The sequence below is a fragment of the Dermacentor andersoni genome, chromosome 1, assembly GCF_023375885.2.
Source record: "Dermacentor andersoni chromosome 1, qqDerAnde1_hic_scaffold, whole genome shotgun sequence".
NCBI lineage: Eukaryota > Metazoa > Arthropoda > Arachnida > Ixodida > Ixodidae > Dermacentor > Dermacentor andersoni.
Window position 1 is genome coordinate 233455697 of NC_092814.1, and position 26302 is coordinate 233481998.

The 26302-nt window shown below is 48.3% G+C and overlaps 1 protein-coding gene across 4 annotated transcripts in view; it reads right to left on the reverse strand.

Annotated features, from left to right (window-relative positions):
• Nucleotides 1–19870: 19870 nt before the first annotated feature.
• The window catches only part of LOC126548514 (transcription factor A, mitochondrial-like), a 41275-nt gene continuing 34843 nt past the window's right edge, over nt 19871–26302 (reverse strand). For all 4 annotated transcript variants that reach the window (XR_011895964.1, XM_050196734.3, XM_055063450.2 and 1 more), the window contains one exon: nt 19871–20617. Coding sequence is in view for 3 of the 4 variants with exons in the window: in XM_050196734.3 (XP_050052691.1) it covers nt 20426–20617 (192 nt within the window). In the remaining variant the exon portion in view is untranslated. The remainder of the gene's footprint in view (nt 20618–26302) is intronic.

The window sequence follows — 26302 nt, forward strand, 5'->3', positions numbered from 1 at the left end:
CTAAACATGGGAAGTATTAACAAAAAATAATTATGCGGTTACGGCTGGAGTATACTATCAAATGTAAATCAACGCTTAACAATGCGCACAACAAAGCTACACTAGGAAGCAGTGGCATCAATGTAACGCTGCACTAAACGACCATATCAGCAAAGGTAGCACCTGATGGTTGGAGACTGTTGTATGATACTGTTTGCATGCACTCAGCCAAAAAATGACTTTTGGCTGAGCGCATTCAAACAAATTCATTCGCTTGCCAACATGAAGCCACGGTGAAAAAGCCACTAAGCCAACATCACCACGAGAATACCGCAGTGAACAGCCATTCTGTGACGCCACAAAGACGCCAAGAGCCAAGAGGTGTCATTGCTATGCGACCAGCGTGAAGAAAGGGGGTTAACCGAGGGGCCCGGTTTTTATTAGTCATATCATAAGAAGCCAACAAACTTATGTTGTGTTGGCTTCTTATGATATGCTATGCGACCAGTGCCTCTTTCGCACGAAACTGCATGCTGGCTGGTACCATCGCACTGCTGCCCTACTTCAACCTACAACATTATTTTCACCCTAGACCAACATAAATAAGGTTGCGTGCCTAAGTTATGGCAAAATCAAAACTCATCGTCACCTGCAGAAGTACGAGAGAGCTGGAAATGCTCTCCATAAAAGGAACGACTGCGCCATTGTACCGTAGGAGGGCAGTGCTTGCTCAGTGGCCGGCACAAGCTGAATGCTAACCTACAACGACCACTACGGCCAATTCAGAGGCGCCGTTACTTTGTGCAGGGACACGGCGACCAGCGTCTCTTTCGCACGAAGCTGCATGCCGGCTGGTACCATCGGACCAGCCGGCCCTACTTCAACCTATAACATAATTTTCATCCTAGTCCAACATAAATAAGGTTGTGTACCTAAGTTATGGCAAAATCAAAACTCAGCGTCACCTGCAGAAGTACCAGAGAACTGGAAATGTTCTCCATAGAAGGAACGACTGCGCCATTGTACCCTAGGAGGGCACTGCTTGCTCAGTGGCCGGCACAAGCTGAATGCTAACCTACAACGACCACTACGGCCAATTCAGAGGCGCTGTTACTTTGTGGGGGAACACGGCTCTCGCTAGGTTTTCTAGTATCCAGCTTCCCCGCATAGCATAGAAGTGGTGGATGGAGTGGCTATCGTAACTACGCATAAAGCCCTTCCATGACGTTTTCCCTCAGAAGACCGTCGATCAAGGCGTGACCCCTGAGAATGCATGCGCTGGGAGGTTTTGCTCCTGCCATCCCATTTGGTGTGCTCCCCAGCAAAAAAAAAAAAAAACTAATCCGGCAAGCGCGTTTGGCTGCTCCGAGGTGGCGCTGTTAGCCAAGGCTCTTAAGGTAGGGCTCTATCCCAGCTGCTACCCACCCAGCTGTCGGTTTGGGCTCCTCTGGCCTCCTTGAAGGCCTTGAGTTCATGGGTAGCAGGAGGAAAGTAAACATCTCCGCAATAGAGATTAGTAAGACGCGATTGGAGGTTTGGTGAGCGAGAAGTATGGGGACAACAAACAACGCAGGCGTGCAAAAATAGTCCGCAGTAATGGTTAAAAAATTTTGATGCCAGGAATTCTTTGTGTTTGTGTGCTTTCTCAAAAATGTAGGTAGGACATTCCGAAAAATAAGAAGAGCTTGGTGGCGCAACCCACCACCCCGTTACAAAGGGGACGCTCATAGTCAAAAATAACGTACAGCGTGAAGGACAAGGACTGCGAGATACGACATACACAGCGCTGTGTATGTCGTCTCTCGCAGTCCTTGTCCTTCGTGCTGTACGTTATTTTTGATCATGAATTACGAACTAGCCCAAGCAACCACCCTAGGACGCTCATAGCATCCATCCAGCCATCCATCTGGCACCTGTGAAAGCGGCCAACGCCGTAGAAGGTAGACCACGCTAGATCTCAACATGCGCATTGCCTCTATTTTCACGTGTTGCGGAAGAGTTTTACAGGATATATCTCAGGCAATTTTTCAGCTCTGCCTCAAAGATTTTGCCGTCCGAACCGTTTAGCCCTTTTGTGTCGGTATTTTATTCCCTACATTTCTATTTCTTTATACACTGATTTTGTAGTATATATAGTCTGTACTTATAGTATGCTTATTATTCAATTGTTTTACAGAACCCGTACGGGTTTGCTTTGTAGCTTCTCGCTACAATTCGGGTAGATGACAATTTTTCGCATTCTTGTAATATCTATAGTCCGTACTCATGTTACGTTTATTAATAATTCTTTAAACAAATCATGTGTGGGCTCACATATGATTCATTTGTCAACTGATAGCTTTATCGTAGATGGGAGAGTTTAATTGTTGTCGGCCTAATTGTCTTTTTCACTTAGCATTGTGGTGATTCAACGAGTGATATGGCTATTTTTGCATTTACGCATATTCTGCAGTGCACTGATGTTTGTGTAATATTTAATAGTATCTTTCCGTGCATATTTTTTATTGAAATGAACATAAAAGAAATGTAGTCTCGCTCTATAATGGTGATGGCCACTCCTTTTCGCCGAAACAATATATATATATTGTTACGCATGAAGAAAACCAAGACCGGTGAACGCGCTTGCGGTTCCGAGTGGGGGAAGGAAGAAGAGAAAGACGCTGAGTTGATCAACCAGCTGGCCGCTCTTGCGCTCACCTTCGCGACTTAAAGATAACGGTCCCCTTCATCCGTAAGGGTTATAAACGGTCTCCTTCGCGCGTAACAAAGTGGTGGAGGTGCTGGGTACCGCTCACAACAACGGAACGGTCACTGCCGCAGCTTCGTCGAAGCCGTCGACTTGCCGGCCTCAAAGAACTTTGATCAGTTCTTACGTGTGGACAGAGAGTCACTGGCAGCGGAGCAAAAGAATGATGACAGCTTAGCTAAACTACACCATACAACTAAATAAGGCATTGCTAGGCGTAACGTGACGATACATGAGAGAGAAGGATTGTTGTATCGGCCCTACAGAGATCGAAAGGGTAGGATTCTAGATCAAGTAGTCGTACCTACCAAGTACAGGGAAGACCTTTTGAGTCTCTGTCATGGAAATGGGTGGTCCGGCCACCTAGGCATAAACAAATCAAAGGAAAGATTGCTTATGGAATACTACTGGCCTGGCTGTTTCAAAGACGTAGAAAACTTTGTAAGATCATGCGACGCCTGCCAGCACTCGGATAAACCGGGAGAGACATGGAAAGCTCCACTAAAGGTAGTGCCCTTAATAACAGAACCTTTCAGACGACTTGTGATAGACACGGTAGGGCCTCTACCAAAAACAAAATCGGGTTACAGGTACTTGTTTACCATGCTGTGTCCGGCTACAAAGTTTCCAGAAGCAATCCCTCTGAAAGAGCTCAGCTCCACCGAAGTAGTAGACGCGCTTTTGGCAGTGTTTGCACGAGTTGGGTTTCCAGCCGAAATTCAGACGGATCAAGGGTCAGTATTCACCAGCGCACTGACTTCTACAATCTCGCAAAAGTATGGGGTAAATTTAATACACAGTTCCGTCTATCACCCTCAGTCGAACAGTATAGAGAGGTGGCATTCAGTACTTAAGCGAGTTTTGCGTGCTCTCTGTTACGAGCACAAGGAGGACTGGGAGAACTGTCTGCCGGCAACTTTGTTTGCTTTGCGAACGGTTCCACATGAGGCTACAGGGTTCTCGCCAGCAGAACTAGTGTATGGGAGGACACTCCGTTCTCCACTAAGAATGTTAAGAGAGATGTGGGAGGAAAGAGGAGAGAGTCCAACAGTGGTTGAATACGTGCTAAATCTGCTGGAACGGCTAAGCGCAACCCAAGAACTAGTCGAAAATAACATGGGAGTGGCGCAAAAGAACGCCAAATTCTATTACAAGAATGCGAGGCTTCGTACGTTTAACGCCGGAGACCAGGTAATGATCCTCAAACCTTCAAGAAAGAACAAGCTTGAAGTTCACTGGGACGGGCCCGTTAAAGTGTTGCACAAACTTTCAGATACTAACTATGCTCTGAAAATGCCCGGTCGTAGGAAGGAGGTGAGGATATATCACTGCAATTTGATGAAGCCGTATGTAGAGCGGAGCGGAGTCGTTAACTATACCATCAAAGAGCAGGATGGCACTAGTACCAAGTTTAAGGAGTATAAGGCGACCTCCAACTCTGAAATCGGCCTAGAAGAAGTAGTAAAACATTCGGTAAGCTCGCACGCTCTAAGACCCGAGCAGCTAGATGAGCTAAAAGAGGTGTTATGGGAATATCTCGACAGATTCAGCGATCGGCCAGGTAGAACCGAACTAATAACACATGAAATAGAGCTGACATCAACCGAACCCGTAAGATCAAAGCCTTACAGGGTGTCTTCAAGACGGAGAGAGATTATAGAGGCAGAGATACAGCGCATGCTAGAGTTGGGAGTTATTGAGCCCGCTGAGAGTGACTACACGTCACCGCTAATACTGGTAGAAACCCCTAACAAGGACCCTCGTCCGTGTGTTGACTACAGGAAGTTAAATGCCGTCACTAGGGATCAGCTGTACCCGATACCCAACATTGAGGAACGAATTGAAAGAGTTAGCGCTGCTAAATACATTTCAACTATAGATCTCGTGCGGGGGTACTGGCAAGTTCCCCTTTCAGAAAGTGCCAGCCGCTATGCCGCATTCATCTCACCTGTAGGCACTTCTCGCCCTCTCGCACACAGCTTCGGGCTGAAAAACGCCCCGTTTAGCTTCTCTAAGTTAATGGATATTGTCCTAAAAGACTTGCAGGAGTTCGCCTTGCCATATCTGGATGATGTAGTAATTTTTTTCGGACAGCTGGGAACAACACGTATCGCACCTCAAACAGGTGCGATACGTGCGATACCTGAAACAGGTGTTCTCACGGTTGAGGGAAGCCGGCTTAACGATGAAAGCGGAAAAGTGTAGATTTGGTTGTTCACAGGTTACCTATCTGGACCATGTTGTCGGCCAGGGCACGAGACGGCCGGCCGAGCTGAAAATAGCTACGATTGGAGAATTTTCTCAGCCGCGCACGAAAACAGACCTTCGTTCATTTTTAGGACTTGTGGGGTACTATCAACGGTACATTCCGAATTACTCGCAAATGGCAAGTCCATTAACGGACGCCCTCCGAAAGGGAGCACCGAGTAGCGTACACTGGGATAAGGACAAAGAGAACGCTTTCCAAAGTTTGAAAACGCTATTGGTTTCTCGTCCTGTGCTTCGCGCGCCAAACTACACAAAGGAATTCATAGTTCAATGCGACGCAAGCGACAGAGGTATGGGCGTGGTACTTAGTCAGGTCGGCGACGATAACGAGGAGCATCCTATCCTCTATGCCAGCCGTAAACTAAATGTAATAGAGGAAGCCTATAGCGCTTCAGAGAAGAAATGCGCTTGTTTAGTTTGGGCTGCCCAGAAGTTGCCGTGTTACTTGTACGGAGCGAGCTTCACCTTCGAGACCGACCACTGTCCACTGACGTGGCTCAATCAAATGTCACACAAAAATGGCCGCTTGCTCCGATAGAGCCTCACTCTCCAAGGGTACAACTTCTCCGTTAGATATAAGAAGGGAAAGTTGCATAGCAATGCGGATGGTTTGAGCAGGCTAATTTGAATTCTGCGTTTAAGGGTCCCGCCTAAATTTTAGGATTACTATTGTTAATTTTGTTAAGCCAAGAAGATCCCCACTCATTTAGCAGGATTCCCTCCATGACTGCTGAATTTGTCAGCACGAAATTGCTTCAAAAATTGGCATAGCGAAATGCAGCATTTTTTGTTTCCGCACTTAAGTTTTCTTTGAAACCTAGTGGGTCTAAAGTGAGATTCAAGGTACGTCATCTCGGCGTAGAGCCGTGTTGTGGGGTTCGTTTTGCAGTTGCCTGTCCTTGTTGGATGTTTTGGGGCGGTGACATCATTACACAAGTGGTCGCTGCGAGCCAAGGCATCACCCCCTGGCCACCAGCCGTTCTCTTCCTGCCCAGCGGTTGTCAGCGCTGGACAGTCGAGATTTTCCGGGCCATGGAGGCGCTGTTAAGAACGGCCAGCTGAAGTGCAAGTTTGCCAGCCAGTTGCGACAGCGGCGGCAACTTTTTCTTGGAACGCCACCGTTACGCTCTAGCCTTGCCGTTGTGCCTGAAGGCGATCGGCGGACCAACTATTGTTACTGAGCCCGCCACCGCCGCCCTGGTCTGCCGCGAGCGGGGGAGTGCTCGCGGGAACGTAGTTCGAGGCTCCTTCCCACGCGCCGTTCAAGGCGCAAGACAATGGGCACCTGGCGGCGCGATGCGGGGGTCAGCTCGGGGAATAAAAGGCGCATTTCCTGACGTAAGCCCCGAGTTCTACGAAGTCCGTCTGACGTCGGCTCCGGACCGTGAACCTCGCGCAAAGAAGTGTGTGTGTGAGTGTGTGTGTGTGTGTAAGCCGTCCCGCAGAGAGGCGACTTGTTTACGATGACTGGACGGTCGTTTCTCTCACCTTGGGATCGAGGGAGGACCGAGTGTTTATAAACCGCTGTTGTGCGGCTGCTCAGTGTACTTTCTCAAGCAGTCATGTTAGACTGATGCACTTTCTCTCGCAGTCATGCTAGACTGATGTACTGCAACGTCCTTATGTAGATACTGTAAATAAGCCCATATTCCTCGTTCTCGATGAGAAGCAGTCCTTCCCTTCATCAACGTCCTCAGCGTGAATAAGTTGGACGACGGCATGGGCCAGCTACTTTCTAATTCATGCCCGACTCCAATTTTGACAACGAGTTACGAATGGTGGGATTGAGCCTTCAATCCTAACAGTACCGTGCCCTAAAGCCACCGTGACCGACTTCCCCAAACCGACGACTCTAAAGCAATTACGAAGCTTCATATAGGGTTATGCTCCTACTTTCTTCAGTTTATGCGCAACTTCGCCTCTATAATTGCGCCTTTGACCCAACTTTTAAGCAGCGCCTCCAATCTCTCGTCATGGTCTTCTGAGTGTGACCAAGCCTTCTCCACCCTTCGCCGTCTCCTGACGTCACCACCTATACTGCGCCACTGCGATCCTACGGCCGCAACTCAGGTGCACACAGACGCTAGCGGTGTCGGCCTCTGTGCTGCTCTCGCACAACGAAAGCCTGGGTTCGCAGAGTATGTCGTCGCATACGCCAGCAGAACGCCCACCTAGGCTGAGTCAAACTATAGCGTCACCGAGAAAGAATGCTTAGCAATAGTCTGGGCGCTTGTAAAGTTCCGCCCTTACTTATATGGCCGCTCGTTTGATGTAGCTACGGACCATCATGCATTATGTTGGTTGTCTTCGTTGAAGGATCCGTCGGGTCGCCTTGCCCGCTGGGCTCTTCGACTTCAAGAGTTTGACATCCGCGTTATATATCGTTCCGGAGGCAAGCATGCCGATGCTGATGCACTCTCGTGGTCACCACTACTCACCGAAACTGCGTCCATATCCACTATAGACCACCCATTGTCAGCTCTTGACGTCGCCACCGTCTCCTCTGCACAGCGCCACGATGCCTGGATCGCTTCGCTTCTTGACGTCTTATCCGAGGCACCCACCCTTTCGACCACTCGAACACTGCGACGCCAAGCTTCGCACTTCAGCATCCGTGATGGCCTCTTGTACCGGCGCAACTACTCGCCAGATGGTAGAAAGTGGCTCCTAGTTATCCCCCGGACGCTGCGCTCTACAATCTGCGCGTCCTTTCACTCTTACCCGCAGTGTGCTCACAGCGGTGTCTTCAAGACCTATGAACGCTTACGGAAAAGGTACTACTGGCGCGGAATGTTTCGCCTTGTCCGCAAGTTCATTCGCGGCTGCCACGAGTGTCAGCGACGAAAAAAAAACACCGCATCCTGCCGCAGGTTCATTACAGCCCCTTCCATGCCCAGACTGCCCATTCGACCGCGTTGGAATTGACCTTTATGGACCTTTACCTTTTACCACGGCGGGAAACCGATGGGCTATCATGGCTGTCGACCACCTTACACGATACGCCGAAACCGCTGCTCTTCCCACGGCGACAGCACAGGACGTCGCCTCTTTCATCCTCAAGCGTTTTGTGCTTGTGCTTCGACACGGTGCTCTTCGAGAACTCCTCAGTGACCGTGGCCGCGTATTTCTCTTCGATGTAATTCAAGCATTTCTCCACCAGTGCAACATTGTACATCGGACGTGTACTGCCTACCACCCTCAGACGAACGGTCTCACTGATCGGTTTAATCGGACACTGGGCGACATGCTTGCGACACGTGTTGCATCTGATCAATCACTGGGACCTGGTTCTTCCATTTGCGACATACGCGTATAAAACGGCTACGCAATTCACAACCGGGTTTTTCCCCTTCTTCCTTCTGTACGGTCGCCAGCCGACGCACACTATCGACACGTTGCTGCCATACGCACCAGATGCCTCAGAGTGCACGCCCGTGTCGGAAGCCGCCCGTTACGCTGAAGATTGCCGACAACTAGCCAAGTGCTTTACTACAGCCGACCAACAACGCCAGAAAAACACCAGCGATGATGACCACTCTCCTGCCGCAACATTCGCTACTGGAGCACTTGTGTGGCTGCTTGTACCACTCTGCGCCCCTGGCTTGTCGTCCAAACCACTCCCAAATTGTCATGGTCCCTACCGCGTCGTCGAGCGTACTTCCCCCGTAAACTAAGTCATTGAACCTCTTACGCTGCACAGTGACCGTCGTCGACGTGAACGTGATGCTGTTCACGTAGACCGCCTCAAGCCGTATTTCGACCCTCTTGTTCACACCTGTTAGATCGCCAGGATGGCTCCACCTTCCTCGACGGGGGCAATTGTAATGAAGAAAGGAAGAGAACGACATCCGGGGCTCAGCGATCAAGAGCGGAGGTTACGAGATCGGCGCTCGAACACCACCATCTTGTTTTCCCTGCGTACTGTTCCGAGCTACCGCCCGTTTGTTGGACTCGTCCAATAAACCTCCTTACAATATATATATATATATATATATATATATATATATATATATGTGCGTGTGTATTGTTACGCAAACGACGGATTAAGAACTGGAGACTATTTACAAAGTATATTTACAAAGGACAATGCAGCGCTAGCCAGTTCAGCCGACTACTCGAAAGCCAGAGAGCGTTCGTCGTGTTCGTCGGGGCGCCCGCGTGCATCGGCCACAAGAAACACGCAATATGCATGTATCATTATCCCCGGCGGCGGAAGCATCGTCCCGGTGCGTCTAAATATCGGTGATAACAGGAAAGTAATATGGTTTGATGCGTATGACCTGCACAACGTCAGTGGAATTCGGGGCAGATGAGGCACTGCTACTGACTGGGGCGATTTCGTACGTAACTGGGGTCATGGCACGCAGCACTCGATACGGGCCTGTGTACCGAGACAGGAGTTTTTTTGACAGGCCAACGTGACGAGTCGGGCACCACAGGAGCACCAGAGATCCAGGCGAAAAGTGGACGTCTCTGTGTTGGCGATCGCACAAACGCCGTTGCTTCTCTTGCGAGGTCAGGAGGCGAGCGCGGGCAATTTCGCGTGCTTGGGCTGCCCTGGTTATGGCGTCAAGTGCATACTCGCTGGTCTCTGCTGCGGCGGATGGAAGGGATGCGTCCAGTGGCAATGTCGGTTCTCGGCCGAACAGAAAGAATGGGGATAACCGGCAGTGCCGTGACACGAATAATAACACGCGAAAGTGACATAGGGTAGGGCAAGGTCCCAATCAGTATGGTCGGACGAGACATTCTTTGCAAGCATGTCTGTTAGGGTACGATTCAGACGCTCTGTGATTCCATTAGTATGTGGATGGTAAGACGTAGTCGGCTTGTGCTTGGTTGAGCGGGACTGCAGGATGTCGACGATGGCTTTAGAAAGAAATGTCCGACAACGGTCACTAAGCAGTTGGTGTGGAGCGCCATGCTGCAGAATGACGTCGCGTAAAAGAAAATCGGCGACAGCTGTGGCGCAGCTCGTTGGAAGAGCTCGCCATCACCAGAGCTACGCCATCACCAGACCTACAGCGCCACTTGTTGCCAGACGTTGATAGAGGTAAAGGGCCAAGTATACTTGGCCGTTCTTGGAGCCGTTCTTTCGCGTTGGCTTAGACTTATAAGTCCAAGCCAAATCGAAAGAACGGCTCCGAAGGAATGTCGAGCGGTTGAAGGCATCCGGCAGGGAGCGTCGATTGTGTTTTTCGGCGCTGGCATTTCTCACACGCCGCAACGTATTTCCGGAGGGAGCGGGCAAGGCCTGGCCAAAGAAGCGTCGGCGAATCCGGTCGTAGGTGCGGGGGAAGTCAAAGTGACCTGCCGTTGGTAAATCGTGAAGTTCTTGGAGAACAGCTGACCGGAGGTGCTTAGGAATGACGAGTAGAGCAGGACCGTGGGGGCGTACATTGTGGCGGTATAATACACCATCCCGGAGAACAAACAGGTGAAGCGACGAATCGGAAGACGAAGATTCCAAGCCATCAATGATGGCGCTCAAGGTGGCATCACGGCGTTGCCCGTCGGCAACGCGTAGCAGCTCAGAAACGGAGAAAACGCAAGCGTCGGCATCGGGTTCAGGGTCGGCGGTTGGTTCGTCCACTGGATAGCGTGATAAACAATCTGCGTCTTGATGTAATCGGCCCGACTTGTACACTACTGCATAGGAATATTCTTGCAGCCGCAGAGCCCAGCGACCAAGCCGGCCGGTAGGATCCTTGAGCGAGGAAAAAAGCCAGCAGGGCGGGTGGTGGTCCGTGATTACAGAGAAGTGCGTGCCATACAAGTACGGGCGGAATTTGGAACCTGCCCAGACGAGAGCCAGGCATTCAGGATCTGCAATCGAATAGTTGCGCTCCGCTGCTGTGAGGAGGCGGCCAGCGTAGTCGATAACACGATCTTGGCCCTGTTGGCGCTGGGCTAAGACGGCTCCGATACCGTGACCACTGGCATCGGTACGAACCTCTGTAGGAGAGGATGGGTCAAAGTGGGCCAGTATAGGTGGCGTGGTGAGAATGTTGGTGATAAAGCCCCTCAATCTCCCTGCGGTAACCTAAAGCCCCTACATCCACGCGCCACCGCCGACCAGCAGGTTAAGTACCGCCAACCTACCCTCCTCCTCCACGCTCCTCTCCCACTTACCCCCTCAGCTTCCGGCGTCAAGCGGAACTTACGTAGCTTCAGCTTCCTGTTCCGAGTGGAAGTGACGCTATGTTTTTTAGCGTTGTTTACTTTCGCGTCTAAGGAGAGGCTTTCATTGCACTAGCTGCGGTTGAAACTGTTAATGCGATTCCATCCAAGAACCACCGCCTATTGTAATCGGCGATCTGGTCGTGTTCGCTGCTTCGCGTCAACCTGCGACGAGTTGTGCCACGAGAGACAACGTACAGTGGAATGTAGTGCCTGGGTGCTTGGAGACCGCTCCCGTTTTTCGTGCATTTGGAAAACAGCGACCGCAAACTACTACTTCAGCGGTATACAACAGCTTGTCCCCTTTGAATTCTTCTTGTTTTGAAGCATACATCCCCTCCAGCCAGCACGTATGGAGGGACTTTAGTGAAGGAGTTCGCGACGCCAATTTGTACGGCGGACGCATAGAGTTTATGCTGTTGATTCTGAGGTTGAACTTGTCTCGTACGGCAGATCGAAGGTAATGAACGTCCCAAGTGCGTGCACTGCGTGAAGAACTGCAGTGACACGAAGCTATGAAATATAACAAGTTCAAATTTGCGTGGAAGGCATTCAGTGACATGGTGAAAACAAGTGTGCTTTTCTTGTGCGATATGAGCGGAGGTGTGCAGTGAATTGGTGCGTGCCCGCGTGCTGTAACGCGTGCAAAGGTGTACGGCGAATTGTGTTAGTGTTGTGACGCGAGCAGATGTGTACGGCGAATTATGTTCGTGTGTTGTGCCCCAGCCCATGGCTCTCCGCACTTTGTCAGAGAAAGGGGACGACTGGCAAAGCGTGCGGGCGCAGCGTACGCAAACAAGCACGTAGATGCACACGAATGACGCTTGGTGGAATGGCTAGAGCGAGCTACTCAAATTAGCACCGGTTGCTAAGCACGGGCGTCTCACCATCGTCTGCAATCACAGTGGAAATTCTCGCAGCGCAACTCCAGGAAGCGTAAACGCCGGAACCGGAAATCTTAAAACCGGACATGCCGGAACCGGAAATGCCGGAAGCGGAAATGCCGGAACCGGATTTGGTGTGAGGGGAAAAGGCGGTTGTCGCTACTTAAGAAAGCGGCGGTGGCGCGTGGATGGAGGGGCTTTACGGTAACCCATGAACATGACAAGCAAGCTATTTCCTTCAGTGCGCATGTGCGCTCTCTTTCTGTCACACCTTCCCTCTCCCCTTATCTTTTCTTTATATTTCCGGGCGTGAATAAACCCGGCGTTCTTCGGCTGGAACGACTGTCTCGTTCACTACGGGAGGGGCGTTGCCTCCGCCCGTCAACTATCGCAACACTCCCAAAGTAGCTCCATTCGCTTCCCTCCTCCTCCGCTCGGCACGGCCTCGACGGTGGCGCCGCCGGTGGTGGGCCTGCCGTAGCAGACGACGGCTAACACGCTACGGGAGGAAATCCGCAGAAAAGTTCGTTCGAGCCCTGCGGAGCAGTTTTTTCAATCGAGATCTTTCTTCGTCAGTCGGTAACTGGCCTTTAGAATTTCGTGTTAGAATTGCGGAGGAAATAGAGAAAATGACCGTTATTCAAGGCGTATTTAAGGCGTAAAGCGCGCGACGTTGAGAGTTCGTGTTGCTGAAACACGACGCAAGCACGCGGTGTACTCAAACACGCGCGTAATTACCAATGTTTCAGGTGTTGACAGCGTGAAAGTATGTGTACGTGGTTTCGTAGGTTCATTCACGTACCTGCAGGACACTTTTGTTCGGTCGGCGCGTGAGAGATTCCGGCTGTGTGCGGTCAGCAATGCCTGGCAACAGGGCCGTTTTTTCATTGCGGGGTGCTTTGGTAATCGTGACGATATCTTTTTTTTTTTTTTTTTACAAGTACTGCTCCAGGAGGGCACATGTAATGGCTAACGGAAGCCTCTGAAGAGCACGTAACATTACACTAATGCAGACGTCGCAGGGAGTGTTCGCATACAAAATTGGCTGTCCACGATCTTATACCCCCTTGGCATACGCAGGCTTCGGCGAGCCCCATCCAGCCCTAGTTCTAGCTTTGGTGTTCCCGTTGCCGCTTTGGTGCCCTGGAGGCGCCGTCAGTAATACGAAATAATGACAAGGTGTTACAACTAGTAAATAAAATTTATTGAAGAAATACAATCGCGCCGAGACGCCAACTTCTAAAGCAGCGCTAGCGCGCCCGCACGAGTATTATGAAACGCCAACGAGGAATTTACCGGCCCACGTACGACTCTACGATCAAAGTGCACGTTAAACATCCCCAGGCGAGCTAGATAAAGTTATCCGGAGCCATCCACTACGACCTCCATCCTAGCTTTAGTCGCTTCGGAACGTTAAAAACATTAATCATCGCAAACCAAATCAATACACGCGGGCGTACATTCGAAGCTAAAAGACTGCATCGTAAGTCATAGTGAGCCTTGCAATAGCGTTGAGAATGTGCTAACTTCTGGTGGAGCTCAAAACACACCCTGAATAAAGTCGCTTTTATGTCACAGGCCAGCTGCAGATGCGTGCATTTCACCGCAAGACGATACTACATGAAACAAAGAGAGCACATTCGAAAAAAGAAAGTCAAACAACGCGCTAAAAACCACGCAGAGCATGAACACCCACTTTTTCGAAGCGGAAGGCGTGAACTAGGCTCAAAATAAGAGGTTGTGAGTAGCCGTGGCCCTTACTTCACTAAGCCGTGCGCCCTTTGCCACTTCCTCGAAGTCAGCCCGCCCGATCCTGCGAATACACACCGCTTTTTGCGTTGCGCCCGCCGGACGGCAAAGCAAGAAGCTTTTTGCCCTCGTTGTGTCTGTTGCGGCAACCGAAGGTGCAGCAGCATGGCATCGCAATTAAGTTCTCGGCCCTGCACATTCTATTACGCTAACGCACTCCGTCAGTCCGCCTGCCGTACTTTCGTCGCGCAGGCCCAACAATGGAGGTCGGCGCGGGCTGGAAAGAAAAAATATACAAAAGCGCGGCGCCTGCTCCACGCTGGAAAGAAAAAAATATACAAAAGCGCGGCGCCCGCTTCCACGTGACACAGATTGGCCAATGGGGGAGCGGAGGAGGCTGGGGCGACAGGAGGCGTGGAGGAGGACGCGCCAGGGTGAGCGAGGTGGCGGAAAGATCTAAGAATGGCGCTACTTTTGAAAGATTGAGGGGCTTTTAGTTGGTGAGCTGGGCAAACGCGGCAGTTTGAGCGGGGCCCCACGTGAACGGCACGTCCTTCTTCAGAAGATCAGTAAGCGGTCGGGCAATCTCTGCGAAGTCTTTAACGAAGCGTTGGAAGTAGGAGCAGAGTCCTACAAAACCTCGGACGTCTTTGACAGACTGAGGTACAGGAAAAGACATGACAGCACGAATTTTCTCCGCGTCTAGTTGAATACCGGAAGCGTCGACGAGGTGGTCCGGCACTGTAATCTGCCGACGACCGGAGTGACACTTCGATGAATTTAGTTGCAGCGCAGCCTCGCGGAAGACTTGAAGAATAGCTGATAAGCGCTCAAGGTGTGTCTGAAATGTAGATGAAAATACGAGAACGTCGTCTAGGTAGCAAAGGCATGTTGACCATTTGAACCCTTGAAGCAAAGAGTCCATCATACGTTCGAACGTTGCTGGGGCGTTGCATAGACCGAATGGTACAACTTTGAATTGATATAGACCATGAGGGGTGACGAACGCGGTCTTCTCTTGGTCCTTTTCATCCACAGAAATTTGCCAATAACCAGACCGAAGGTCTATTGATGAAAAGTATTTGGCACCGTGGAGACAATCGAGGGCGTCGTCAATGCGAGGCAAGGGGTAGACGTCTTTCGTGGTAATGCGGTTTAGATGACGATAATCTACGCAGAAACGCCATGTGCCATCTTTCTTTTGAACAAGTACCACGGGCGACGCCCAAGGGCTCGACGAAGGTTCAACAATACCTTTTGCATGCATCTTGTTCACTTCATCTTGAATAACCTTACGCTCTGAAGCAGAAACTCGATATGGCCGGCGATGAATAGGACTGGCATCAACATGTGATGCTTAACAATTGAAGTCTGGCCCAATTGGCGATTTTTGAGGTTGAAGATGTCGTGGTAGGAAACCAAAAGGCGACACAGAGCTGCTTCTTGTTCAGGCAATAGGTCCGCAGCAATCATGAAAGAAAATGTTGCGTCAGGGCAAATAGCATCCTGTGGACATGGTGAAGAATCTGAGCAGACGTCTACTGAAAACGTCGTGACCTGGTCATCTCCTGTAGCACGCAGCGTTGCAACCGATATGCCTTGGGGTAGAACTTCCTCTGTCAGGCCAAAATTGACGACGAGGAGGCATGTCCGGTTATCGGCGACGGTGACAACGGAGTGGGGCACAGTGATATCGCGCATCAAAAGGACATCAGTAAGAGGTGTGGCGACGTAATCACCATCGGGCACAGGAAAAGATGATAGCAAATCGACGAAAGTCGATGCTTTAGCCGGCAGGCCGACGTACTAAAGTTGTTCGGCACGAATATGCGAGAGTAGAGGAAGTTCGATCGAGGCAAATGGTACCGGCAGAACAGTCGATCAAAGCAGAATGCGCCGTAAGAAAGTCGAGTCCGAGGATTAGGTCATGGGGACAATTGGTCAGCACTGTAAAACGAACAGGAACGTGGCGGTCGGCGATACTGATACGGGAAGTACACATTCCTGTGACGTCAACAGTGCTGCCATCGGCCACGCGTATGGCTCGAGTAGTAGGCGTGAGAACCTGCACACAACGATAATCACCTGTCTGGCCCGCATTTCCTTTCTTTAATGCTGCGAGCCCGGTACTTCCAAGTCACGAACGGCATGCGCGTTATCAGCATGAGAGGACATTCTCGACAGGAAAGTAACGAGCGCGGCGTTTTCAGGGAAGGAAACGCAAGCAAGACAGATGGCGATTATCGTTGTGTGGCAAATATATACCCCAAAGGGTGCAACTTTTTAGAATGTACTACTTGTAGTGTGTGTGAGTTTCGCGAGCCAGCAAAACCAGCGCAGCACTACGCGATGACGAAGCTACTTTCGACCGCCCGCGTCATTGTCAAGGGTAATTTCAATAAGGTCTTTTTACTGAAAATGGCATAGAACTGGACAAGTAGAATTTTATTCCGTCTTATAATACAATAAAATGATGTTTTTTTCAACGAGTGGTTCAGTACTTGTGATAGAACTTACCTGACGAGTGCCTTCGTCATCGAGCAGTTACTTGAATGTCTCGGGGGAGTTTCTAATCATGTCCTGCATTTACCTAACTTTCTCGATTATGAAGGCTTTGTTCACGATAATATTACTACGGAACAGTATTTGCGGAACAGTATTTGAGGCCTTAGAGATTCTCGAGCACTAATCAATTTAGTTTGACTTAATGTTTATCTTTAGTGTCGTGTTAAAGGGACCCTGAAACGCTTTTGACGATTTTCTACAGACGTACTGAGTCGTTAGAGTAGGTCCTTCTGATCATTAATTGACACATCTAAGTGCTCTGCGTAAAGCGTGTAATTTATTATAAGGTTTTAAAAATGCACATCGCTGCCGATCGCAGCGCACTGCTCGGCGGAATTTTAAGCCGCCCCTACCCATATGACCGAAATAACCCATATGACGTCAGTGGGGCGAGCTATCCGATTGGCTGACCAGGGCGCGTGATCGATAATTTTTCCAACTTTATGGTAAACAAATGATCTTCGTAATAGTTGGAATGTTAGTTAATTTGTTTTTATAAAGAGAAAGTAGCAGAAAGAGAATGCACAAGAACAATTTTTCAGTACACTTAAGCGCTTCCGGCACACAGCAAGTGTCGTCTGCTTGTGTTACAACGTACTCCATTTTGACGAGAGCTCCGCGGTCAGAGTTGGTCTCAGTCTTTTCGCGAGCACTATGATTCGACTTTGTTGCCCTGTGGACTGCAAACGTAGCGACTGGCAATATGTCAAGCTGCGACATCGTGTCCCTCTGCAGGGCAGCGTACGAGCGAACTGGCTGCTGCGCATCGGACTGCCGGGCGCATCGGACGCATCGGACTGCCGCTATCCGATCGGCGCCAGGATTTGCGCGTTTGTGGCCGTCACTTTACACAGGAAGATTACTAACGCACTAGCGTTTCGCGAGTCCCGTATTAGGCAAACGTAAGCGCAAGGGGACAGGGTCTGGCCGCTTGACTGTGCCGTAACGGGATGAGCCGAGATGAGCAGAAGGGCAAATGTGAATGGGATGCACGGTGCAGCCACCTCGTGGCATAGAGCTCAACCATACACAGTAGCAGCAACGAAGCCTATTCTTTTTTGCTGCTGGTGCGTATTTTTCGCAGGAATGTAATCATCAACACATTGTTTTTCTAAATGTTTAAAATGTTTTACACTTGGTTAGAGCAATATTAGCGCTGTGTTTGGCTGGTTAAGCGCTGCGCCAACAAGTGTCTGGACCGTGCAGACCGATCAGGCCGCTCACGTACGTCTGCGCCAAAGTTCCTTCATCAGCTTGAGTTAATGTCTCCAGTCATTTGCCGATATGACCAGCTTGCCTGTGGCTAACGGAATACCAGACACGTTCGGCGCTACGACAGAATGCTCGCAACGCACGCTGCTTCGATAGCTCTCGCTTGGGGTCGACAGCCAAGCGGTTAGCGGAGAGGTTTCGCGCGGGCGGGCTTCAAAACAAACGGAAGTGGACGATTTGACGTCGCATCGTGACGCAGGACCAGTGAAGGCGGAGCTTAGCCCCGCTCGCTCGGCGAACGAGTTGAGGAGGAAAAGCATGACTGGGGAGGAGGGTAACTTCTAATCGCTTGTAGCTCCATTAATACGTAACGCTTCACTTAAATTGTGGTGCGAATGTTCTACTTAAGCTGTACCCTACGCGTCTACAAAATTTGTCCGAACCGTTTCAGGGGCCCTTTAATGACGCTTCGGCCGAGGACCGGCCGAAATGTCAGTAAAATCCTGGTATTTTTTTTTACGTGCTTCTATTCTTTCCCATGTTTCACTGCCCCGGATCGTGCGATGGAACGCTTCACTTTATATATATATATATATTGGTCGCCGCCCTATGAGGACCCCCCCTCTACACGGAAAGGAGACTTTAAGCGCCGATTGATGACCGTTTTCGGAGAGAAGCTTGCTTTAATGTCGCGATGCCGTGAAATTGAGTCTGCACAAACATGAGGTCTAAATAACAGTACACCAAAGCGACCAATGACGATCATTATACACTAGCTGACATCCTTCCGCAGCAGCTCTTCATGGAGCATAAAAGACGCATAGTTTGCAAACATGGCACGCATCGTCACGTGCCCTGTGTGCACACCTAACATGACGACGGTCACAACTACACCGCCCTAGAAACGTGTCACTACGGTGCCAGTGACGTGTTTGACGCTAGTGACGGCTGTAGTGCAAACATACGTCACTATGGCGCGTCCGTCTCCTTTTCTACGTTTCTAGGTTCTCCTTTTCTAGCACGTCCGTGGCTGCGCATGGCTGTCAACGTGGCTGAGAGCATACGCAGCCAGAGCGCCGCTTTTTAGAGGTAATCTGCCGCGTGCGCAATGACTGGGCGAGCCGCGATCACGTGTCGCCGTGCGATGACCTCCCGCGCGTGTAGTGCTGGACGTTGCGGAATCTCGAGTTTCGGAGGCGCGTTGAAGCGACAGGCAGGCGATGCATTCGCTCCCAGCATTGCCGGCACTTTTCAGAATAGCGACGTTCCACTGCGCGCGACCCTATAGGGCCGTTTATAGTCCGACGTAAAGCACGCGCGCGCGCACGCTACGTCACGTCGGCGAAAACGACCCCTCGATAGTCGGGCGCACCGGCGCAGCCAACGTAACTGGCGGCTTCCGACGCGCCCCGACGGGCCCGGCGCTGACATGGCTCCTGAGCCATTCGCGCGTCGGAGTCGGCGGAACTCTCGCACCACAATGCATTGCGCGCGAAGAAAAAGGCACCAACACAACTCCGCAGGCGGCTTTTGCGGACGGCGCGCGACTTGGCGAACGATCTGCGCATGCTCTGAAGATAGCAGCCGACGGCGCGCGTGTTGAAGTATAGAGGGGATGGAATCTCGGCTGGCGCAGCGCAACTGACGTAGCGTGACTGACCGCGAACGACGCTCGGCCACGCGTCGATAACGTCGGACTATAAACGAGCCTTATGTCCGACGCGCGAATGGCTCACGAGCCATATCGGCGCCGGGCCCGTCGGGGCGCGTCGGAAGCCGCCGGTTTACGTTGGCTGCGCCGGTGCGCCGACGTGACGTAGCGTGCGCGCGCGCGGCCGTTACGTCGGACTATAAACGGCCCTTAACAGATACGGGGGCGGAGTGGACGCGAAAGCAATGCTGCCTTCGCTTTGTACCGCCGATATAAAGATGTCGACACGGCATGAAACCGTATCTTTCATCACCGACTCTGAAATTCAACAAAATTTCTTTTTCCCATTCGAGGTTGCTTTTTCCGATTGCCCAATAATTCGGAAAATAATTTAGATAACTTGTAGCCCCTTCCGTGGAAGAAAAATTTATCGGCAACTGTAATTTTTGCATAAAAGATTGAATTTAAATATAACAAAATTTCGATATAACGACGCAAACTGCCGATTTTACCGACTTCATTATATCGAGGTTTAACTATATTTGCACATGGTTTTGTAGACAATAGATGCAAAAGCTAACTGCAGGAGATTAGTCCTGTGCTGTATTTCTCTTTTCAGTGAGCACCCTTTCAGGCTTCCCATAAAAAAAGTTTATTCATTGAGCTGATACACAGGATCAACATTTACAAAAGATATGTCCAGAATAATATGCTCATTTACTGTGACAACAGCAAGCTCCAATAGTGGGCACAGCCATCTTCTAAAAAAAAAAAAAAAAAAAAAAACTCCTTCGCAATGCAGTCTTTGCAACAATTAGCCTGCTGTGGCCCCAGCAATACATGCACATACCACCACTTGAAGCCTGCATGATGCACAAAACCTTGCACATATTGCAAAGCATAAAACTTGATAGTTCACTGGTTAGCAAGTCCAGCTCCCAAATGTACATTATTGCATGGAGATGAGTTTGATCCCCAATGACAGTGGTGGGCAAAGTTTTGCTCTTATTTGTTTATTGTTGGGCTGAAGCTGAGAATGAAGTGGTGGTATGGTCAACATGATGGTGACATAACAGAAAGGTCCAGTTTCAAGATTTAAAAAGAATATCACCACATGCCAATGAAGCAACAACTATTTTTTGCATTACCAGTTTTTGTAACATTTTCAGCAGGTGTTCCTGGCAGCACTTCTCATCCTCCTAAGCTTTCTTCACACTGTGTTAGCCTCTTAGCCAGGTGCTTTTTTACATTATCAGCACTATTCGTTTCTTGAAAATATTCTTGAAGAATTTGTGAATTTCCAGTCTGCTGCATGCACATTTCCCAGTCAATCATGTCGTCATGGTAGCGCCTCTTGTCCTCTTCTGCTCTCTGCTGGTAGACCTAAAAACAAGCACAGCATTCACATTTGTTTTACAAGGCATTCCAAGCTACATGGGAACTTTTCACATTGGTCATGTCGTAATGTCATTAATTATTTAATGGCTGCTATGACCCAAATCACAGTTGAGCTATGAGTGACCATGTAGTAGGAGTCTCCTGGTTAATTTCGACCACTTTGAGTTTTTTAGTGCACCTCCCACTCCACCCTGTCGAACCTTCAACTTCAATATCTGCTTTTGGCAATGATCTGAACACTATACTTGGTAATTTGTCTTCAGGAAAGAATGATGTTGTGCTTCTTGGTGACATTAACATCCATCTTTTGTATGACTGCAGCGCTACTACTACTGCCTACGCTAACTGCTATCACAGATTTGGCTTCGAATCATTGATTTCCCTTCCGTAAACTGGTATACATAGCGCAAGAACGACACAAGGACAAAGCAACTAGATTTTGTTTAGGGGCTTCCCCCACCTTTAACAGGCCACATATTTTCCAACCTTATGTGTCCTCCAGTTTGCGGTGTACTTGAAATTAACATCACTGACCACTTTCCTGTCTTTTTTAAACTTCCTTATCAATTATATAAACCTTGTCAGGAAGTCTAGAAAGCTGCGATTAATAAAGACTTCATCGCTCGCGTTGGTGAGCTAAATTGGTGTTCTTTGTATTCAGAGTCAAACACTGAATCTGCATTTAATGACTTTTAGGAGAGAATAAAAAAATGTATCACTAATTCTACAAGCTTTGTAAAAAGCAGAAGACATGTCCCAGTGTTACAGAACCCTTGGTTAACCAATGATCTACTAACTGGCCTATGCAAAAAAGATAACCTGTACCGAAAAGTTAAACGCCCTTTTAACATTCGACTCAAAACTCACTATAATATCTATTGTAACATGCTAAACAGGCTGCTCAAGGTGGCGAAAAGAAATTATTACGAATTCAGAATAGCTGAAGCTGGTACAGATTCAAAACGACAGTAGAAAATAATAAATTCCTTCTTGAACCGACCCCATCGGGCTAAACCAATAAGTAAGCTTCATTCATCATATGCCACGTATAAACAACCAGAAAAAATTGTGAACGCATTTAATGAGTTTTTCTGTGACCATGCCTCTTATCATACCACTGATACTCAGCTATCATTTCAGTGATGCTTACAATCACTGTACCTATTTCCAACTGGCCCAGGTGAAATCATCAATGTCATACATGATTTAAAAATTACAGAGCAGGTCTGGACAAAATCAGTTCCATTAATATGAAATCAGTAGCTCATCTTATTGCTCGCCCATTGTTTCGTGTTACCAATTTGATTTTTAAGACTAGAGTATTTCCAAGTCAACTAAAGAAAGCAAAAATTATTCCAGTATTTAAAAAGGCTGACCCCTCCTACATTTCTAATTATCGCCCTATTGCTATTCTTCCTTCCTGTAGCAAGGTTATCAAAAAATGTATTGAAGAGCGCTTAACCAAATACTTCTCAAAATTTAATGTTCTTTTGCCAAATCAATTTGGCTTCAGGGCAGGTCCTCGACTGACTGTGCTATACGTTCTTTCACGGATAAAATGAAAAGCGCTATAGATGCCGGTTTCTACACAGGATCAGTTTTTATAGATCTATCAAAAGCATTTGAATCCATAAACCACGTCATCTTACTTGCTAAACTACGGGCAGTATGAGTCGATGGCCCAGCACTAGCACTTATAAAATGTTGCCCAACAGATAGACAACAAGCTATTTTAGTTCCTCACTTTCTAATTTCAGAATAACCAATAAAGGGATCCCACAGGGGTCTATACTTGGCCCACTACTATTCCTGCTTTATATAAATGATTTACCCAGTTGTTTATCAGAAACTGAGGCCTTCCTTTACGCTGATGATGCCACATTACTTGCAACCGATCGTTCACTAACTTCTCTGGCTACTAAGCTAAACACTGACCTTAAAAATATTTTAACGTGGTGCCACCTTAACTTGATAAGAATAAATCCTACCAAAACATCTCCTATGCTTTTTCATTCGAATCATCGGACACCAGAATTCATTCCCACTGTCAACCTAAACTCTCTTGACATCAGTGCAGTTAATGAATGCTCATTTCTTGGCATAATTATTGACTCAAACTTAAAATTTACAAAGAATATCACCTATATGAAGCGCAAATTTTATCCCGGTATTAGAATTTTACTTAAAGCTAGGTATTATTTTAGCAAACCAACATTGCTAACCTTGTATTACTCTTTTATTCAGAGCCATCTCAATTATTGCATTACAGCGTGGGGTAACACATATCCAACTTATATAGCACCACTACAGTATTTGCAGAATCAAGCCATCCGGATATTGTCATTCAGCTCATTCTACTGCAGTGCTTCTGATATGCTTCACAACCACAGAATACTTTCAATAATTAATCTTGTTAAATATAAATTAGCCGTAATGTTATTTAGGGTAACACGTAATCCTCCCCCAGTAAATATATTTTCTGAGGCTACTTTGGTTAACTTAAACTGCACAAGATTTGCAGCTGACAACAATTTCTTATTGCCACTAATACATACTAATTATGGAAAACAATCTGCATATTTCGCAGCATTATCTACTTGGAAAAGCCTCCCACTATAGTCGGATACAACTTTAGAAAAAAGGGGGCGTTTACTCCTCCGAGGCGGATGCACACAAACATCCACCAATGGGCGCGCACTCTGGACCGACGCCATGAGCCGGACAGTCGGTGACCCCGCCGTCGGAGAAGATGGCCGCCCGGGCTTCGAACTGGGCCAAGTCGGCTGTGCGCGTAAACGCCTCGTCCCAGTGAATTCCCAAACTGTTTGTGATTGTCTATCATGCCGGAAATATTACTGCGAGCTTATGATGCGGCATTTGTGCCGCGTGCGTTTATTCTAAGCCGTGATCCGGCGAAGAAACATTGCAGCAAGCATCGCTGACGCTGCGCTACGCTTTGCCTGAAAACAGGATCCCACGGCGACTGCAGCAAACACCCATCCTGCCTGTTTGTTCCATGTCTTTTTTATTTCGCTCCCGAGTGAAGTTACAATGAGAGAAGTTTGCCAAAGCCTGGTGCCTACTGCCAGCGGTGGGTGTGTTCGTGTACTGTGTAGCTGCGTTTCTTGTCGGACGGGGTGAAGTGATGGAGCAAAACCATTCTCAAGAGAAATGAGAAAAGCGTGCGCGCATGAAACAAACCTACGAGTGTCTCAACAGAAAATATTTGCAAAAGAAATCTCCAACGCAAAGATTTGTCGCCATCAACTAAGCGTGAATGATCATTGTCAGCAGTGAGATAGCCGAGCGTCTAATGGCGGTGTTCGAGCGTTGTGTAGCACCGTCGATTGATTGCTTTCCACCAGTGCTCACCGCGCGCGTAAGCTGTAGAATGCGCGCTGTGGCACAGTCATGCATAAGTTGTGTTGCCAGCACTCGATATGGTTTCCCACAACATAGCTTCACGCTGCTTTTCGATTCTCGTGATATGCCGCAATTAAAAATTCCCAAGAAGTGTTAAGAGAACGGTTAAAAAAAATAATAATAACATACGAGAAGGTAGACACAGCAGCTTGTGAACCCGCCCCTATAATACCTCTACCCGTGTCTGTTTGTACATGCGTGTATGTTTTCTTGCGTTTGTCAATTTTTTTTTTATTTCCCACATTTCTTTATATTTGAGTTTTTGAGCTTTCGCGTTTGTATGTGAATACGTGCCTGCTTCCATGCGTGTTTGCGCTTACTCTTATTTCTGTCCTTTCATTTTATATTATCGTTTGTTTTTGCTAGTTTTCTTTCAGCAAAGTCTTTACAGGTTTTCATTAACCAATCTCATTCAAAGCACTAACCCCTGTACACTGCAGGGCTGGCCTCTTCCATCTCATTAAAACTTTTCTCACTGGTCTAGCTCGTCTTCTCAATCTGCCTACTTGCTGCGTTTTCTGTCCTTGCTTCTTGTGTTGTTGCTGCAATGTGATTAACCAACTTGCTCAAAACAAATTTTGATTGCCTATGAAAACAAAGGTTTAGAGATACATTTTCTTAAAAGCGTCATGTGGGTTGCACAGTAACTTTGCCTCTTACCTCTGTTCATGTTTATGCATCAGTGCATGTGGCAGCTCGCCAGAAGTGCACATGAAAGTCTGCATATTGCGAAACAACACCTTGCTATGCTGTTGCATTTTTCATGCATTCAGTCTTAGTAAACAGACGGTTTCACTGCTCATCACATATGACGGTAAACATTTTCAACACGAATAACATTGTGCAATGGGGTGTCATTTCCTGCCTGACGCTTTCGTCGTTGAAAAGACATTTTTCAGTGAATGGAGCCCAGCAAAGCAGTGCACTGAGAGCTTTTGCAACTTTCACCATTTATTACTTCACAAATGTCATTTTCTGAACCTGGCCATCGATCGCTATGCCAATGGCTTGTGAATTAAATAATTGCCTCAATAAAACACATTCAACTTCACTCAGCATTTTTTAGTACAAACAATGCTAGCAGAGCTATTCAGGGTGAATAATTGTGCTTACATTGGTGTTACTTGCCCGGTCCAATAAACAAATACAACAATGGCTGTGGCATGACTGTGATTTGATGTGCAGACTACAAATGGTGCCTTTCAAGCGTGCCCTCAACTACTGCTATTAATAGCTACCCAAATGAGTTTTCTAGGCCTCACTAAGCTAATGATGTTTGATAATTGTTCTCTTATTTGCATTACTTGCCTGGGCCAGATAACCAAAATAAACAATGCCACCACATGAATGTGTGTTTGCATGCAAGCTTCAAACAATGGCTGTCATTTTCGCGTTGATTGCTACCGTTTCACCAACAGTGGCGACGGCTTGACTGCGCTTTGACGTGCAGACTGCTAATGGTGCCTTTCAAGCGTGCCCTCGACTGCCCGAATGAGCATTTTGGGCCCCACATAGTTATTCAGGGTTAATAACTGTATTTGCATTCAGATTTTCCAGCATTTCAGCACGTTTCCATGCTAATACTTATATTGAGCATGATCTGTGCAGGACATTGCTTCTTCAGAATTGGGCTTCCATTAAAAGGATTATGTCACCAAATGAATTGCTTATTTATTTGAGAGGTCACGGGAGAATGCTTGGCTGCTGCGAACCCACCGGCAAAATTTTGGTAGCCCCAATAAGGGCTGTTCTTTCGTTAATAAGAAGCTGTTATGCTTCATCGAGTGGCTCTATGCCAAACAGCTCGCAGTCGGAGTTGCTTTCTTCACTGTCATCTTCACCCAGTTGGACGATGATGGGTTGGATGCGGTCACTTCCAGACGTATCAAGCCTGAACTTTGCCTCCAGGTCCATCACGTGGTGAATGTTCTTCCTCCAATCTTCCGCCATTACGTGTTTGATTTTTTCCCTCAAGTCGTCTTTGACCGTGGACAGCTGGAAGTCTCTGTTGTCCGCAGCGATGCCATTTTTCACCTTTGCCCACACGAGCTCGATAGGATTAAATTCGCAGTGGTACGGTGGGAGCCTGAGTACAATACAACCGGCCCTTTCAGCTGCATTGTCTACGATGTAGCTCAGAAAGCGTGGCTTTACAGATGCTACCAACTCAAGCAGCTGCTTTTTAACCATCTTTTCACTGTAGGTGATGTTTTTGCTTTTGAGCGACTCCTGTATTTTTTCCTTCTT